The following is a 16,482-nucleotide window of genomic DNA, read 5'->3' as shown; positions in this document are numbered from 1 at the left end:
ATGAAAAGAGAATTAATGTTGGAAGTTAGTCCTTAGGACCAGATACCAAACACAGTTTAGAGAGGGAACCATATCAAAAGTGAAAGAACATGAACTGTAAGACTTTTAGAAGGAGATATAGGGATAAACCCTTATGACCTTGGATTAGGCAGTGGTTTCTTACATATGACACCTAAAACCCAAAGAAAAAAATAGATAATATAGCTTCATTCCAACCAAAGACTTTTGTGCTTCAAGGACACTATTAAGAAAGTGGAAAGGAAAATCCATAGAATGGAAGAACATATTTGAAAATCATATATCTGATCAGGGTCCAGTATCCAGAATATACGAAGAATTTTTACAACTCAACAAGAAGAAGATAAATAACCCAATTAATCAGAGGACAGAGGATTTAAAGAAGCATTTTTTCAAAAAAGATATACAGATGAACATGAGAAGACGCTCACCAGCATAAGTCATTAGAGAAATGCAGGTCAAAACCACAGTCAGATCCGACTCAACATGGACGAAAATTGTGACAATAATAGCAAGCGTTGATGACGATGTGGAGAAATTACCAGCCTTCTACATCACTGGTGGGAATGTAAAATGGTGCAGCCACTTTGGAAAACGGCTTGGTAGCTTCTCAAAAAGTTCAATATACGGTGACCGTATGACACAGCAATTCCACGCCTAGGTGTATTCCCAAGAGAACTGAAAAGCTATGTGTACACAAAAACTTGTTCACAAATATTCATAGCATTATTATTTATAATAGCTAAAAGTGGAGAGAAACTAACTGTTCATCAAGTGATGAGTACATGAAACAAATGTTGGGCCGCCTGGGTGGCTCAGTTGATTAAGTGTCCAACTTTGGCTCAGGTCATGATCTCACAGTTCGTGGGTTTGAGCCCCGTGTCAGGCTCTGTGCTGACATCTCAGAGTCTGGAGCCTGCTTCGGATCCTGTGTCTCCCTCTCTCTCTGCCCCTCCCCTGCTTGCACTCAAAAATAAATAAACATTAAAAAAATTTAAAAAACAAATGTGCTATACCCATATAATAGATTATTATTGGGCCATACTGAAGTATTGAAGTATTGATACATTCTACAACATGGATGAACCTTAGAAACATTTTGCTAAGTGAAGGAAAGAAGTGAAATTGCTAGTAGATGCCAGAAGACAAAAGGCTACACATTATATGATTCTGTTTGTGTGAAATATCCAGAATAGGCTTATCTGTAGAAAGAGAAAGGAGATTAGGGATTGCTAGAAACTTGGGGAGAGAGAAAAATGGGGAGTGAATTCTCATGAATATGGGATTTCTGTTAGTAGTGATGGAAATGTTTTGGAATTAGATGCTGATGATGACTGCACAGCCTTGTGAATATGCTAACTGAACTATACCCTTTGAATGATGAATTTTATGGTATATGAATTATATCTCAACAAAAAATGAAAGAGCATGGAAGATAGTTAAATGGTTTGAGAGATTCAACGTAGGTGGAAAATGCACCTCAGTTGCCATACCTAAATAAAACCAAATGCATATCTAAAAATATTGTGTGAGATTGCCCAAAATTGCCTCAAGAATAGAAAATCTTAAATGCTATGAAAAGCTGGTTATATTCAAGGAGGCTGCAAGCATTTTGCCTATAATAAAATGACAACCAACTAGCAGCAAAATTTGCGTTCATAATGGTAGATGCCAGAGGACAATGAAAATGTATCTACCATGTGTTGTGGGAAAATAAACCAATATACTATAGCTAAAATAGCTCAACTATTAGTTATGAGTGAAGGCAAAGTAAAAAAAATTTCAGATATACAGTGACATGATTTATCAGTCACAGTCTTTATTAAAAGAATGATTAAGGGATATACTTCAATAAGAAGAAAAACAAACCCAAAGCAGGTGTGAGATACAAGAATAAATGGTGTATGCACAGGGAAATAAAACATATTGGTAAATCTGAGTAACTAGTGACCCTAAAAATAATGTCCAATTTTTGTATTAAAATGAGAAACAGAATCTATGGATGAAAGGAGGTTTGTTCAGTAGAAAGCTAAGGACTGCTAATACCTATTTTGTCTTTGGGCAGAACGTTGTAATTTTGTAACTTTTCAACACAAAGTATCATTAGTAAAATAGTGGAGATATAGCCTGTAACATCTAAATTGGGAACTGAACAATAACAAAAAAGGGGAATATAAAAACGTATCAACTTAATAGGAGGCAGAAGAAAAGGAAGCAAGGAATAAAGAATGATTACAAAATTAGATAGTAGAATCAAATTCAAAACAAAACCAAAATTAGGTAGTAGAATCAAGTCCAAAAATATCAGTAATAACAATAATTGCGAATGGTTTAAGAGATTATCTGATTAGATAAGGAAAACAAAATCCAGCTCTATCCTGCTTTTAAGTGCACACCTTTAAAAAAACCCACAGAAAGTTTGACAACATATGACAAAAGAAAATGATCCATTTTAACATTCGTATAGCAGTCCATTATATAAATGAGCCACAAGATATTTAATTATTCTCCTATTGATGGGTTTTTTTTTCCATTTTTTGCTGTTACAAACAATGCTTAACATAATATTGAACAAGAAAAGCAAGTTGCAACAAGATATATACCATCTAATACAATGTATATTATCTTTTAAAACAAGCCAAAATGTTAGATATTTAATAGATGCACACAAATTCAATAATTGAGTGAACATATGCAGAGGGCTAATGAATACCCAATTCTATATGATGCTTTTTGCATGTGGCGGGGGGTTGGGGGAGAGAAGTATCATGGAACAGTGTACTAGGTACTTCAACCCTATTTGTGATATTTAATCTCTTTAAATAAATTTTTGAACCGAGGCGCCTGGGTGGCTCAGTCTGTTAAGTGTCTGACTCTTGATTTCGGCACAGGTCATGATCTCATCGTTCGGTAGATCAAGCCCCACATTGGGCTCTGTGTTGGCAGAACAGAGCCTGCTTGGGATTCTATCTCTCCCCCTCTTTCTGCCCATCGCCCTCACTCTCTCTCTCTCTCTCTCTCTCTCTCAAAATAAATAAATAAACTTTAAAAAGTGAATACATTTTTGAACTGATATGCAAAATGTTAACATTTGATTAAATTGTATTGAGAATACATGGGAATTTGATACCTTTATCTATACTTTTCTGTCTGCTCAAAGTATTACATATTAAAGAATTTAAGTGAAAAATCTATGGTTGTCTTCCAAGACTGTTTTGTTTGGTTTCATCCATGTAAAACTTGATTTTAGATATATTGCAGAGAAATTTGATGTTTTCTCTTTCTAACATACTGGGGGAGGTACGAGGATTCAGATATGAAGAAAGTTCTGCTGGTACCATGCTTCAATCCAGAAGCCACCAGAGAACAACTCATTAAGGAACTGCTTGTGTGGTTTCCAAAGTTATCAAAGGAGTCCTCCTAAAACTCCAGCACCCGGAAACGCTTCTGGGGACATCACCTTGATTCTTGGCACATCTATCGCAAAGTGACTCCTGTGTCATAAAGTAATAGCACCTGCAGCCGATTTTTTTCTAGAGCCAACTTCCACTGTGCCCCATGGGGTTTGTGAACCCAGTCAAGCTCCACGGTGGGCTGTAAATGATGGAGAGCTGAGGAGACGTTGCCTCTCACTGGAGGAGTGGCCCGGAGCTTCACCACTACTTAAAGTCATGACTGCTGATGATGAAGATTAGTCAGTGACTTGCTTCTGAGCAGATTCCCCAGGGCGCCTCAGTCCCATCACTCTCCTGAAGTGGTCCCTAGATGGAAAGGTACAGTCCTGTCACCATTTGCTGGTGCAGACAGCTGATTGCTTCTTTGTGTGTGCAGCTGCTGCATGCACAGTAGTGTTGGCAATAGACACAGCTCAGCTTCTAATCTCTGTGTCTGACGTAGAAAGAGCGTGTGTGTTGAGATGCCAGCTGGCTTGCAGTGACCTTGTCTGTGTCCTATTCTAGGGGACTACGGATAAAACGTCCATCCGGAGGATTCCTCAGAAGAGACCTGACCAGCTCTGAGGTCTGAAGACATTTTAGGAAGTTTATGCTTTTTTTTTTTTTTTTTTTTTTTTAACCAGGACGAAACATTATGTGTATTATAAGTTATTGAGTGATGAACTTCAAAAAATAACTTCTGATCTCCCTAACACAGGTTTTTAACAATAAATACTTTGGTAGGTATTGCACATCTATTAAATATCAGGGACAATGTTAGATTCTTAACATGTATTACCTCACTTGATCCTGGTAATGTTATCTCCATTTCACAAATCAGGAAACTGAGGCATAATTGGATAAGTAGCTTGCTGAAAGTTAGCAGGCAGCGAGCAAGACAAGCCTATGCTTTTTGCTTGAGTTTCATTGCTAGTGGGTAAAGACAGACGTCAAATAGTCCACACTGTAACCGCCTTTCTTGCACACTTGTGCTCTGTCTGGGGATTAGGTCAATTACCCAGCTATGAGTGTGGAGGGACCCTGCCCTGTGTTTTGAGTGAAGATTCCAGTGAGTGCTCTTTCGTAATTCTTTTATGTTGAGTTCAGTTTGAGGGATGGAAGTTGTCATTCTTACACTGGTGTAAATCAAAGCTCACGAGTTATATTTTGATTTAGTACTTCGGAGCTCCAGACCCCTGGTGAAATTTAGCTTTGCAGTCTTCTCCAGGCATAGGTCCTTGTTGGTATGAACAAAGGGCAGAGTTACTGACTGAGCCTTACACTTCCCATTTCATATGTGCATGTGGAAAACCATACACATTGATGGGAAAAAAAAAAAAACTCAGGAAAAATACTTGGCTTTTCTCCAAAATATTTTTCTCCTTTAAAACAGCATGGCTCACATACATTGGGCCTGCTGGGGCCAACAAAATGAAAACAAATAACTAAATTGAAGGTGATCCCTCCTTGAGGGAGGACTTCCTTATTTTTTTTTATTAATTGAAATAATGTTATTAAATGAAACCATTGATCATTAAATCCTCAGGTTGCAGTGCATTTAATAACCAGCCATTGTTTGAATAAGAAGAGAGCTTGTCTTCAGGCCTTACTTAACTGGTCCTCCTCTTTTAGCTCTTTGTTAGAGGGAGAGGGGTTTGAAAACCATGCCTCAGTGCCTCTCCATACTCTAGTGTAGAAATGAGCTGAGGTTGTAGCATTTGTGTAAAGCAAACGTGTTCGGGCTTCAGACTTGAGACTTCAGGATGAAGGAACTTGCTGTCACCCTTCTTGGAACAAATATGGGCAGCAAATCTAGACATCAAACGTTGTTGAAGCAAGGGGGACCTATCAAGGTCTGTAGATTCCAATCACCTTTGCCAGCTGATGTGTTTTCTAAATGATTCATTTATTCTTTAGTAAATGGGAGATTTATGAAAGTTACTGAGTGTGATGCAGAGTAGCTTACTCATTTGTTAAGTATTTCTTAGCACCAACTGTTACCAGTTCTGTGATTAGGTTCTGGGGATGCAAGTGTGCATAACACCTTGTCCCTGTCCCCATGAGGTTTGTAGCCAGGATTAATGATCTGCAGGATAAAGCATAAAGAAGCATCTAAAAGACCAGGGCATCAGTGGTTTAAGAATGGCTTCCAATGAAGGTGACTTGAAGAATTATTATGCCTCAGCATAATAAATGCAGAGTCTTAAGAATCAAAAGTGCCCTTGTGATTTTCCTAATTACATCAAGATTAGAAATCAGTGACTGAAACTTCTTCCATCATGGTTGGTTGTCTAAACCACACTTCCCATCCCAGCCAGGATTTCCAGCACCCCTTCACACTCATGGTTAGGTGTTGCCCAAAGTGATTGCACAAACATCCATATCTGTACATTGTATAAGTAGTTTAGAATGTGGGCTAGATGCTTTTGCTTTGGTTAGAATGGCACTTAGTTTCAGCAAAGTGGTTCCCTCAGGTAGCTGATACAGATTTCCATATATACGTGTATATATATATATATATATATATATATATATATGCACTTTTTAGATAATTAGTCTTTTTTGAATCAGAATGGTGTGTTCTCTGCCAAATGTTCATAAATAAATTAAATTAATCTCTTCATTGTTTGGTAAGGTCTTTGATGTAGTAGCATCTAGTTGTGTGGGGAATTATATGACTTTTCTACACTATCATAAGAAATCCATCAGGGAGGGCGCCGTGAAAAGGCCCTCAGTGATGACCATTCATCCCCTATGCTCTGTAATAATAATGGTAGCCACATATCAAATATATACAACATACTGGGAGTCTTCAAGCTTGCAAAGTACTGTATATACGTTCTCATTTACACCCCCGTTAAAATCCTTATGGCACCATGCAAGGTAGTTACTATTCTTCCCATTTTACAGAAAAGCAGAAAACAAAACAAAACAAAAATACCTGAGTCCCAGAATAGTTCATCTCCTTAGAATCTTACAGCTAGTAATAGCTTAACCCAGTTAGGTGCTGTCCCAAACCCATGCTTCTCTTGTAATACCACACCACCTCCCTCCAAAGTAGGTTTTCAAGGGTTCGATTCTTGTCACAGATTTTAGCAGATGGCCAAGGGTTGGAAACTCCTGCATGCAATGACCAGATCCTGCCAGCTGCCCCAGATATTCCTTAATACCTAAGTATAAACTGACTTATTCTCAAAACGAACTTGGCACCTAAGCCAGTGTTTCTCAACCTGGCTACACGTTAGAATCACTGGACGTGACAAACATCCTGATGTTTGGGCTCCAACTTAAAATAATAGATCGTTTCAGAGACTTTTGAGAGTAGAGCTTGGGCATCAGTAAATTTTTTTTTTAACGTTTATTTATTTTTGAGACCGAGAGAGACAGAGCATGAACAGGGGAGGGGCAGAGAGAGAGGGAGACACAGAATCCGAAGCAGGCTCCAGGCTCTGAGCTGTCAGCACAGAGCCCGACGCGGGGCTCGAACCCACGGACCGTGAGATCATGACCTGAGCCAAAGTCAGACGCTTAACCGACCGAGCCACCCAGGCGCCCCATCATCAGTAAATTTTAAAGCTCTCCAGGCAATCTGATGTGCAGCCAGGGTGGAGAACCGCAGGTGGAAGCAAACAACTTCAAGTTGGATGAAGGGCAACAAAACCAGGCGGGTTATCTTTTCTCTATGGACATACGTTCCTCTGGGGACCTACCTGAAAATGCTAGTTGGGTCATCATTTGATGCTAGGTAGAGGTTTGGTTCATGCAGTGTCACCTCAGCTCCTTCTGGATAGCTTCTCAGAGGCAGGCTTCCTGTTTCTGTGATCTTTACTCTGTGAGGTGAAAACAGGGAACCAGTGGATTATTTAGCATTCTCAGTTTCTTGAGGTAAAGTCCTTGGAGAGCCAGACTCTTAAAATGTAGGTAATGGGTTTCATTATCTTAGTTTTAATATAAAACACACCTTGAGGAGTTTTAGAGTAGATCATCACCTTAGAAACACTACATCTAATGTGGGGCACTGAAGCCATGTGCCCGAGTCATACGCGGTAGAGACAGAACTGAATCTGGCCCCTTCCAAGGATGAGGGCAGCTGCGATAATGCGTGTGCAAACACCGAACAGTACAGAAGACGGAGACCATGCTACTGGGTCTCCTTAAGCAGCCAAGCCTCGAGTTTGTAAAAGGTTGTTTTATTTCGCTTTCATTTTTTAAAACGTCTCATGGGAAGCCTAGATAATGAACAAGAAGCCAGCCTGTTTTACTGCTGAAGCCAGTTAATATCTTCCACTTGCCCTTTAAGGAAAAGACCACCTTTGAAAGCCAGTCCAGCCGAACTGCTAGAGTTTTAAAGGGTGTGTTTCTGCCTTGGGAATAGGAAGAATCCTGCTTGATTCAGCCCTTCATGGAGCTGATGCTAACATAGAGAAGAGTCTTTTGGCTGATTTTATGTTTTCTCCTGGGCTCACCTTCAAAATGCAACTGATTCATGCCAAATTAGCTGATATGGCTGACTTGATCAGAATCAGACATAAACCAGGTTTGGAATTCCAGATAATCTGAAAAGATGCCCCGAAAAGAAGATAGAAAGTGTCCAGAGAGAATACAAATCCAGAGGCATAAACTAACATCAGGCAGATTATCTCAAAAGGGCAGATTATCTCAAACCGAACAACACTATAACTATCAGCCCAAGATCAGTCCTACAGGGAATGGCAGTGCCCACCATGGAAGTCTTCTTGGCATTCTGTCTGTTCAGGGTTTTAGTCCCACTTTATCCACCAGGAGTTACCCTTGGACATGATCACTATCACTACAATGATAACAATAAAGAACCAAAGGCATTTTTTATTGCAGACGCCATAGTAAGTCCTTTATATGCCCAGTCTGGCTGAGTCCTCCCAGAAGCCCTGTGAAGTAGGCAACTGTTACGCTTGGGCTGGAGACGAGAAATGTGGAACTTACTTGGAGTTTACAGGAAAAGTGACTTGCCCAAGAAAAAAACAGGAGTGGTAGAGGCAGGCTTTAAAATTAATCTCTGCCTGGCAAGCTCTCACTCTTATCTTATCCTTCAGTCAGACATCAGGAATGTCCTCTTTGCTCTTATTCTTTGCTTTTCCAAGTGTTAGATTTATTTAGAAAATAATGGCTAATCTCAGGGTTGGTTCTTCTTGGTGTGGGTCTTCTTAGAGTTCTCAAATGATAGCATCACGAAGTTGCTTTCTCCGACAACAACAAAAATACCTTTTCATTTCTCAGAGCTTTTGTCTTCATGGTAGACCCAACAGAAGAACAAAACGTAGTGGACAGGAGAGAGAGACAGAGAGAGAGAGAGAGAGAGAGAGAGAGAGAGAGACAAAGCATAATTCTGAAGGCCACAAGCAACCTTAATAGATGCATAAAATACTCCTCCCTAGCAAGGCAGGATGTTATGATCAAAATATAGCAGCAACATTAGCTGGCTCTCTACAGTTTACAGAACACTTCCAGTGTGCAAAATGTTATTACTATTGTTTCTTTTGTGAAGATAGGGAAGGAGACATTTGGAGAGACCAAAACAGTAGTTCTCAAACTCTGGCACAGTGGAATTATCTGAAGAGCTTTAAAAACTCTTGAAGTCTCAGACTAACCCCCCATAGATTCTACTTTAGTTGATCTGGGGTATGAGCTGAGCATGTGGATGTTTTAAATCTCCCATGGTGGTTCTCATATGCAGCCAGGGTGAGAACCACCTGGAGCTCAACCTAGCTTGGTTGCTCATCGATAGGGGCTGAGACTTTTGGAATTCCTGTTAACGTTCCAACCTGGCATAAGTGAAGGAAGAGACAAAAGCAGTTATCTAAGAGATCTGTTAGCTAAGACCTTTATATAATTCCTTCCCAAGTTATCACCACAAATTATATTAAGGGGGGGATGATTGGCTTTTGCTTTTGGGGAAGTGTAACTATAGCTGCTAACAAGGTATTCAAGAATCCCATATATTATACAGATTATATACTCAAATATTGATAGTGCAAATGAGATACAGTTTTGACTCTTTCAACTTATTATGGTAGTTACTAAAACTTACTCTGAACTTTGGCCCAAGGTTATCGTAAACATTGGACTAAGGCTCTGAAGCTGAGCTGCTTGAAGGTGAATCCAGAATCCAGGCTCCCTGCATGCCATGTTGTGTAGGCTTTGGCAAGTTGCTTAAGTTCTCTAAGCTCCAGTTTTCTCACCCAAAAAGAGGGTGGTAACGGTGCTTGCTTCATAGGGTTGTAGAGTAGATTAAAGGCTAATTCTCGTTAAATTCTTAGCATCGTGCCTAGTACACAATATATGTCAGATATTATAACTATTTTACCATGGTGAAGCCTGAAATGAAAATCACAAGCTCAGGTTCTTTTATCATTCCGTCTTCAGTGGAGCTGATGTTAGCATTCGAATCCCTTGCAATTCAAAACTTGTGAAGGATTTTTGTAATTTTCATAAGGACTTTCCATCAGCTTTCAGGCAGATACCACAAGTAGACACTGATTTTAGAAATGGAATGTATGGAAGTGGGATTTTTATTCTTCACGTAAACCAATATTCCAGAGGCAGCAAGTGATTTTTTTATCTTGTTAGTTTAGTGTATGTGGGATGTGTGTGTGTGTGTGTGTGTGTGTGTGTGAATGCAGATAGAAAAGGTGTATAATGGAAATATTTTTTTCCAAAGGTCTTATCGTGGCATTCTCTTTGAAAGAGCAGAAAATACATGTATAACACTTCTTATTTTTAAAAGGTGCTAATATTTTTATATATATAAAATAATATATATAATATATATTAAATATATATATAATATATATTAAATATATATATATTAAATATATATATAATATATATTAAATATATATAATATATATTAAATATATATATATTAAATATATATATAATATATATTATATATATATAAAAAGGTGCCTGGGTGGCTCAGTTGGTTGGGCATCCAACTCTTGGTCTTGGCTCAGATCATGATCTCGTGGTTCCTGGGATTGAGCTCCGAGTCAGGCTCTGTGCTGGCGGCATGGAGCCTGCTTGGGATTCTCTCTCTCTCCCTCTCTCTCTGCCGCTCCCTGACTCATGCTCTCTCTCTCTCTCTTTCAAATAAACATCAAAAAATAAAATAAAAAGGTGCTAATAATTAGAATTTATTCAGAAGCTAAGAATAGACCAAGTTGCTGCCATCACAGGTAGTGCTCTGCAACAGAGATTCAGTGTTAGTGGTTCCAGAAGATCACAGTCAAGTCATAGTGGATCAGAAGAACAGAGACGGATTCTCACACAAATTGTTATTTAGCTTGAGATTAGGCAGGACCAACATCAGGTGAGGACTAGTGACAGTTCTCTCTGACCTGCTCTCAGTGCAGAACAGCAAGGTGTCCTGAGGTCGGGATTCATCATAGCATATGATATGATGCCACAAGGTAATGAATTAGCCCAGTTTTTCTGAAAGTGTTTTCTGCTGAACACTCTGTGAGAGGACCCTATAAAGGGAGTTCCTTAGCCTAAAAGGAAACAGGAAAGCTACATGCTATTGGCTGCTTTTAAGGATTCATTAATACATAGCCCTGTTATTTAGGTGTCTGAGAAGATGGGGCACCATGAAGATGGTAATTTACCTTTAACCCAGTTAAATTTGACAAGGAACCTCCCAATCCCCTAACAATACCTATTACATTCGCAACTTTCTTAAAGGATACTTTGAGAAACAGTAGTCTAATATGATCTTAAAGAGCTTTAAAAAATTTTTTTAACATTTATTTATTTTTGAGAGACAGAGAGAGACAGACCATGAGCAGGGGAGGGGTGGAGAGAGAGGGAGACAGACTCTGAAGCAGGCTCCAGGCTCTGTGATCTTAAAGAGCTTTAAAAGCCCTCTTTCACATTGCAATGCCTGAATCCAACTAACAACCGTATGATTTTGACGTAGGACTAAGTCTGAATCTATTTTCTGAAAACTAGTTCTATAGACTCTTCTCCCACACCACAAGAAAAGTAGCCACCAAGCAAAATGGTCTTGATAGAGACAGGGACAGAGACAGAGAGGGTGTAACGGAGAGGTTGGTGGTGGCTGAGGAAGGGGAGAAGATCATAGACAACGGGGGAACCCTGGTGTTGATGAGTAAGATAAGGTGTAAACAGATTAAAACCCCTCAAAGAGCATTGCTTTCATGAAAAACAAATATTGTGCATAATTGTGAAATGAAGGATGGTGATGGATCAACTTTTGTCATGCACGTTTCTTTTCCTAAGCACCTTTGAAAGTAATATAGATAATGACTTTCCCAAGTTCAGGCTCAGTGCAGAAATGTGACTTTGTCAAATCTTCATTAGCTAATTAGATCATTTCCTCCAAGTAAATTGCTCTAAGAGATGAGAGCCGACTTTGTAAATATGTCCCCAAGAGAAAAAAGGTCCAACTTGCTGATAATCAAGCATATGGAGGGGAGGGGATTCTGTTCCCAGTTTGGTTCTTCTCTACCCTGGTGGAAGGAGAGGTGGATTTTAACACTACTGATTGGGTTCAGCTGTGGGATGTGTGCAGTCATTGAAAGTGGAAGGATCAGATCCTCCTCCAGTATCTCCAGAATAGCCAGGAGACGAATGAAAGAGCCCTGGAGGCCAGGCGAGCATCCCAGAACAAAAGTCTCCATTAAATTCAAGATGGTGCCCTTATCCCTAGCTCTGCTGTTTTGCTCTGTCATCAAATCATGTTTCCCTGCAGAGTGGAGAGGCAATCAATGCATACAAAACAGCACTATATGAATTTTTCTTTTTTCCAACATTTTGAGTAAAGGTGACAGCAGGCATATAAGTATTTCCACAGTCTTGGTGGGGAGCCGATCTCTATCAGCGGGTTCAACTCTATTTGCAGCGACTCCAGTGGCAAGGGGAGTTTTTGTTCAGACAAAAAGAATTCCAGCAAACGGTAAATGTTTCTTCCTGCTGAGAAGTGGGAAATTCAATAATACTTTGGCTGGGTTCATGCTGAGTAGCGAAAATAGAATGAATATGGAGAGGGATTGTGACTTGAAGAGCAGTAAATCAGCTAGCCCAGACGCTTGCAACAATCAGCTTTTAATCTGAAACCCTCTCTTGTTTCTACACCGTTCTCCAGGGTAACGGGGTCGTTTTTACACTTGTTCCTAGAGTGTTTTGTGCTGCAATCCCTTGTTTACCCTAAGAAACAGAATTAAGCACTGTGAAGTCTGAAAAAATTCTCGATTCTTCTGCACATGTATTATTCTGTCACTACAGGACCATTTGCTAAACATCTTAGGAAAGTTGGTGTGGGTGTTATGGTAGTAATAGCATCCCTTATTATGCCTGAATATGTTTCTCTTCTGTAAGTGAAGTCACAAATTTCAGCAGGGATCACTAGAATGGAAGTCCCATGAGGGCAGGGATTTCTATCTGTTTTGTTCACCGTTTTATCAGCAACACATAAGTGCTCTAAGACATCAGTGAATGAATATTAGTCTATAGACTGTGAAAAGTATACTCAGCTATGAGCTCTCTGAGATGTCTATAATATTAAATCCCAGAGTCACCCCCGTTTTTCTGGCTTTTTATTACGTATGATTTTGTAGAATAACTCTGATGTATGATTCTATGGAAGGAATTTTTAATAGCATGTTTATTTTTCAAAAGTTACGTCACCAAAACCTGATCATCATAGAAAAATTAGAAAATGTACACATCCAAAAAACAACAGCCATGTTTATACTACTTGGAGGTAATCACTGCTATGATTTAAATGTATGTTCTTTGGGATTTTCCTATGCGCATATTGATATGTTTTTATAGCGATGAGATTAGATTCTGTTTACTGCTTTTTTGATTTAACAGTATTACATGAACCTCTATTTTTATTAATAGACATCTATATCCCTTTTCCATAGTATCACAGTAGTATATTTTAAGAATGTACCGGAAGTTCACTAACCCCTATGATGGTATATTTAAGTTGTATGTTTAAGTTCTGATCTTTTGCATGATCATATTGGAAGAGGTATGTGAAACTGGTTTTCACAAAGGTAACCTCTTGTTTGGTAGATCTGTCCCCTAATCTTAGCCCTCCACGCTGACACAACTGTGTATTACCTTTCTTTGCTGGCCTTTTACATGTTAGTACAATCGCCTCACTGAGAACTAGTGTTTGAGGAAATGGCTCAGCACCTGCTCTGTCCTTCATACCTTTTACCTGATTGTTCTATCTCATCTGTTTGTGATTATCATTTAACCTGGTTTTACCTTTATTCACTTTTACATGGTATCACAGAGTGCTCTCCAGTGGGACCGAGACAGGGAAGAGGTGGGGTGGGTGGTGGGGGGCAGAGCACAGGGGAGCAGAGGAGGAGGAATCACTTTAGTACTTTATGTCTTTATGTGTCTTGACTGCTCATTTCTTTTCATCACTGAATAATATCCCGTCGTGTAGATGGTCTACAACATGGACAGCCAGTTGAAAGAGTTCTTGGCTTACAGTCTGTGGCAATGATGAATAAACTTCTATAAAATTCATATGCAGGTTTTTATGTGGACACCGGTTTTCAAATCAGTGGGGTAAATACCCAGGAGCAGAATGTCTGGATCGTGCGGTAAAACTATGTCTAGCTTCGTAAGAAGCTGTCAAACTGTCTTCCGAAGTGGCTCTGACACTTTGTATCCTCGCCAGCAGTGTCATCAGTTTTGTTTTGGATTTTGCCCATCCTAATAGGTGTGTGGTGTATATCATTGCTCTTGTAATGTGCGATTCCCTAATGGCATAAATTGTTGAGCCTCTTTTCCTGTGCCTTTTTTGCTATATGCATATTTTCCTCGGTGAGGAGTCAGTTCAGATCTTTTGCTCCGAGGTAAAGTGGGTTGTTTATTTCCTTTTGCTGGATTTTAAGAGTTTTCAAAAAACATTTTGGACACTAGACCTTTCTGTGTGTGTTTGGCAAATATTTTCCCGGTGATGTACTTTTTATTAGCGCTTCGAGATTGTTTGCCACTTTGCAAGCCTGGAAGCTTACACACAGTGCTAAATGCTGAATCATGGTATGACTCTGCTCACCTGTGTTTACTTTGCTGTTCCCCAAAGTGATACCACTGCTCCCACTCACTTCCTGAACTCCATTCGTTCGTTGTCAGAGAAGCTTTGTATTCTGGGATCCTCATTGTCTATCTCTAGGTTGTGTACATTGTCTATCTCTGGCCTCCTTGCTCCCATTGTCTATCTCTTTATTTATTTTAAGTAAATGACGAGGGTGATAATGTTATTTATTCATCTACCTGCAGTAAGATTCCCAGTGAGGATCCAACTTGTTTGTTTCCTGGTTTTACAGAGAACAGACAGGTCTAGGGGAGAGCAAGTTGCCCACAGTAGTTAGGTTGTGCCGTGTCATTGGTGAGGCTAATGGTTGTCTGTCTTCCTTTGCATGGCCTCCAGTCATCAAGCCTCCTCTACGTCATTTTAAACGCCCTGCCTATGCGTCTAGCTCCTACGCACCTTCGGTCCCAAAGAAAACTGACGAGCATCCTGCGAGGTACAAGATGCTGGATCAGAGGATCAAAATGAAAAAGATTCAGAATATCTCACATAACTGGAACAGGAAATAGGTCAAGGGGAAGAAAGGGAGTGAAGGAGAGACCCACTCCCCTGCCTCTCAGCACTCACCGGCCACAGTGGGATGTGCTTCCAAGACCGTTGGAAGCCTTGGGGGCTGGTGCTTTCGTGGTTGACTCCACCAAGGCAAAGTGAAGCCTGTATGTGATTTTCCCCTTTGTTCTGTTATGGACCCAACCGTTACTGGATTTGGGAGTCAGTGGAGACTCCAGGAGTAAGAGGTTAGTCTCATGTGGCTTATATTTGTATAGATCTTTCAAAGTCTAAATAGAACCCAAATTAAAATAATGCCACCTCTTTAGAAAACATGGAATCCCTCCCACTGACACTTCTTTCATCCCTAGAAGTTGACTTGCCCCAGTAAGAATATTGGTTTAATAACCAATTCTCAATATTTGAGAGTTTGCAGGAGATACATTTTGGCTGTACTTCTAATTTGTTACTTTCACTTACAGTTGACAATTCTAGAAATCAATGAGATGCCCATGCCTCAGAGACTCCAGGTTTGAGATCTACCCCAGGAGAAGTCTTGTGGTCCTGGGGCAGGAGGATGTAAATTGCTGAACCTAATTTAAATCCCTAATTTGCAGATTTTTCTCCATAAAGTTGGAGATACCTTTAAGTTAAATTTCGGATAATCTTCCCGGCAGACCATATAGCTGAGCCCTTTGGGATCTCAGTTGCTCTTAGCTCTTGGAGGAATGGAAGTCAATAACTCACCTCTCTCCATTGCGGCATTTTTAGCTCTTCTGAATCTCTCCTAGAGTTTTTACTTTGGGACTAAAATCACACAAACTGGGAAGGAATCTTTCAAGGCCAGAAATAGCTTTTGATCCCTTTAGAAATGGTCTGGTGCAGTGGAAAACTTTAGGTTTGTTGTCAGGCAGTTCTGATCTCCAGTCCTGTCCCGTCTATAACTAGTTGCATGCCTTGGTCTAACGGCATAATCTTTAAAAGCCTCAGTTTACTTAACTAGAAAGTGGGACTCATAATACCCACTCTGCCTTTTGTGGTGAACATTGAGGGTAATGTAGGTGTGGATTGTTATTGCTGAACTCAGTGAGTAATAGGAACAGAACAGATGTAATTACAAGCATTCCACATCCAAAAAAAAAAAAAAAAAAAAAGAAAGAAAGAAAAGAAAAAGAAAAAGAAAAAGAAAAAACAAACTCCCAGGCACCCCTGCAAAGAAGAAGCTGTGGAGTCTGGAGTCTGGAGTCTGGAGTCTAGCCTTTGGAGTCTGACTGCAAACGGTTTAGTGTTCTCTTCTCTCTTTCACCACAGTTCACTTGTAGTAAACCACAGTTATGCAAGTTGAGCCAGCTCCAGAGTTTAGTGCCCATCATGCTAGTGAGTAATTTATTTATAACATGGTTTACGATGGTGTTTCAGGGA

At 39.8% G+C, this 16,482-nt stretch overlaps 1 protein-coding gene across 7 annotated transcripts in view; it reads left to right on the top strand.

The window, feature by feature from the left end:
• PDE1C (phosphodiesterase 1C) overlaps positions 1-16,183 on the top strand; it is a 292,772-nt gene extending 276,589 nt beyond the window's left edge. For 6 of the 7 annotated variants that reach the window (XM_007090530.3, XM_042969425.1, XM_042969431.1 and 3 more), the window contains one exon: positions 14,911-16,183. In XM_007090530.3, coding sequence (XP_007090592.1) covers positions 14,911-15,080 — 170 coding nt within the window. In that variant the 3' untranslated portion in view covers positions 15,081-16,183. Of the gene's footprint in view, positions 1-3,977; positions 4,039-14,910 lie in introns of all 7 variants that reach the window. The other variant, XM_015541267.2, reaches the window with a different exon arrangement.
• Positions 16,184-16,482: the final 299 nt, after the last annotated feature.

This window comes from Panthera tigris, chromosome A2 (assembly GCF_018350195.1).
Source record: "Panthera tigris isolate Pti1 chromosome A2, P.tigris_Pti1_mat1.1, whole genome shotgun sequence".
Lineage (NCBI taxonomy): Eukaryota > Metazoa > Chordata > Mammalia > Carnivora > Felidae > Panthera > Panthera tigris.
The sequence above is the reverse complement of the archived record's forward strand: the minus strand, read 5'-3'. Positions and strand labels throughout refer to the sequence as shown.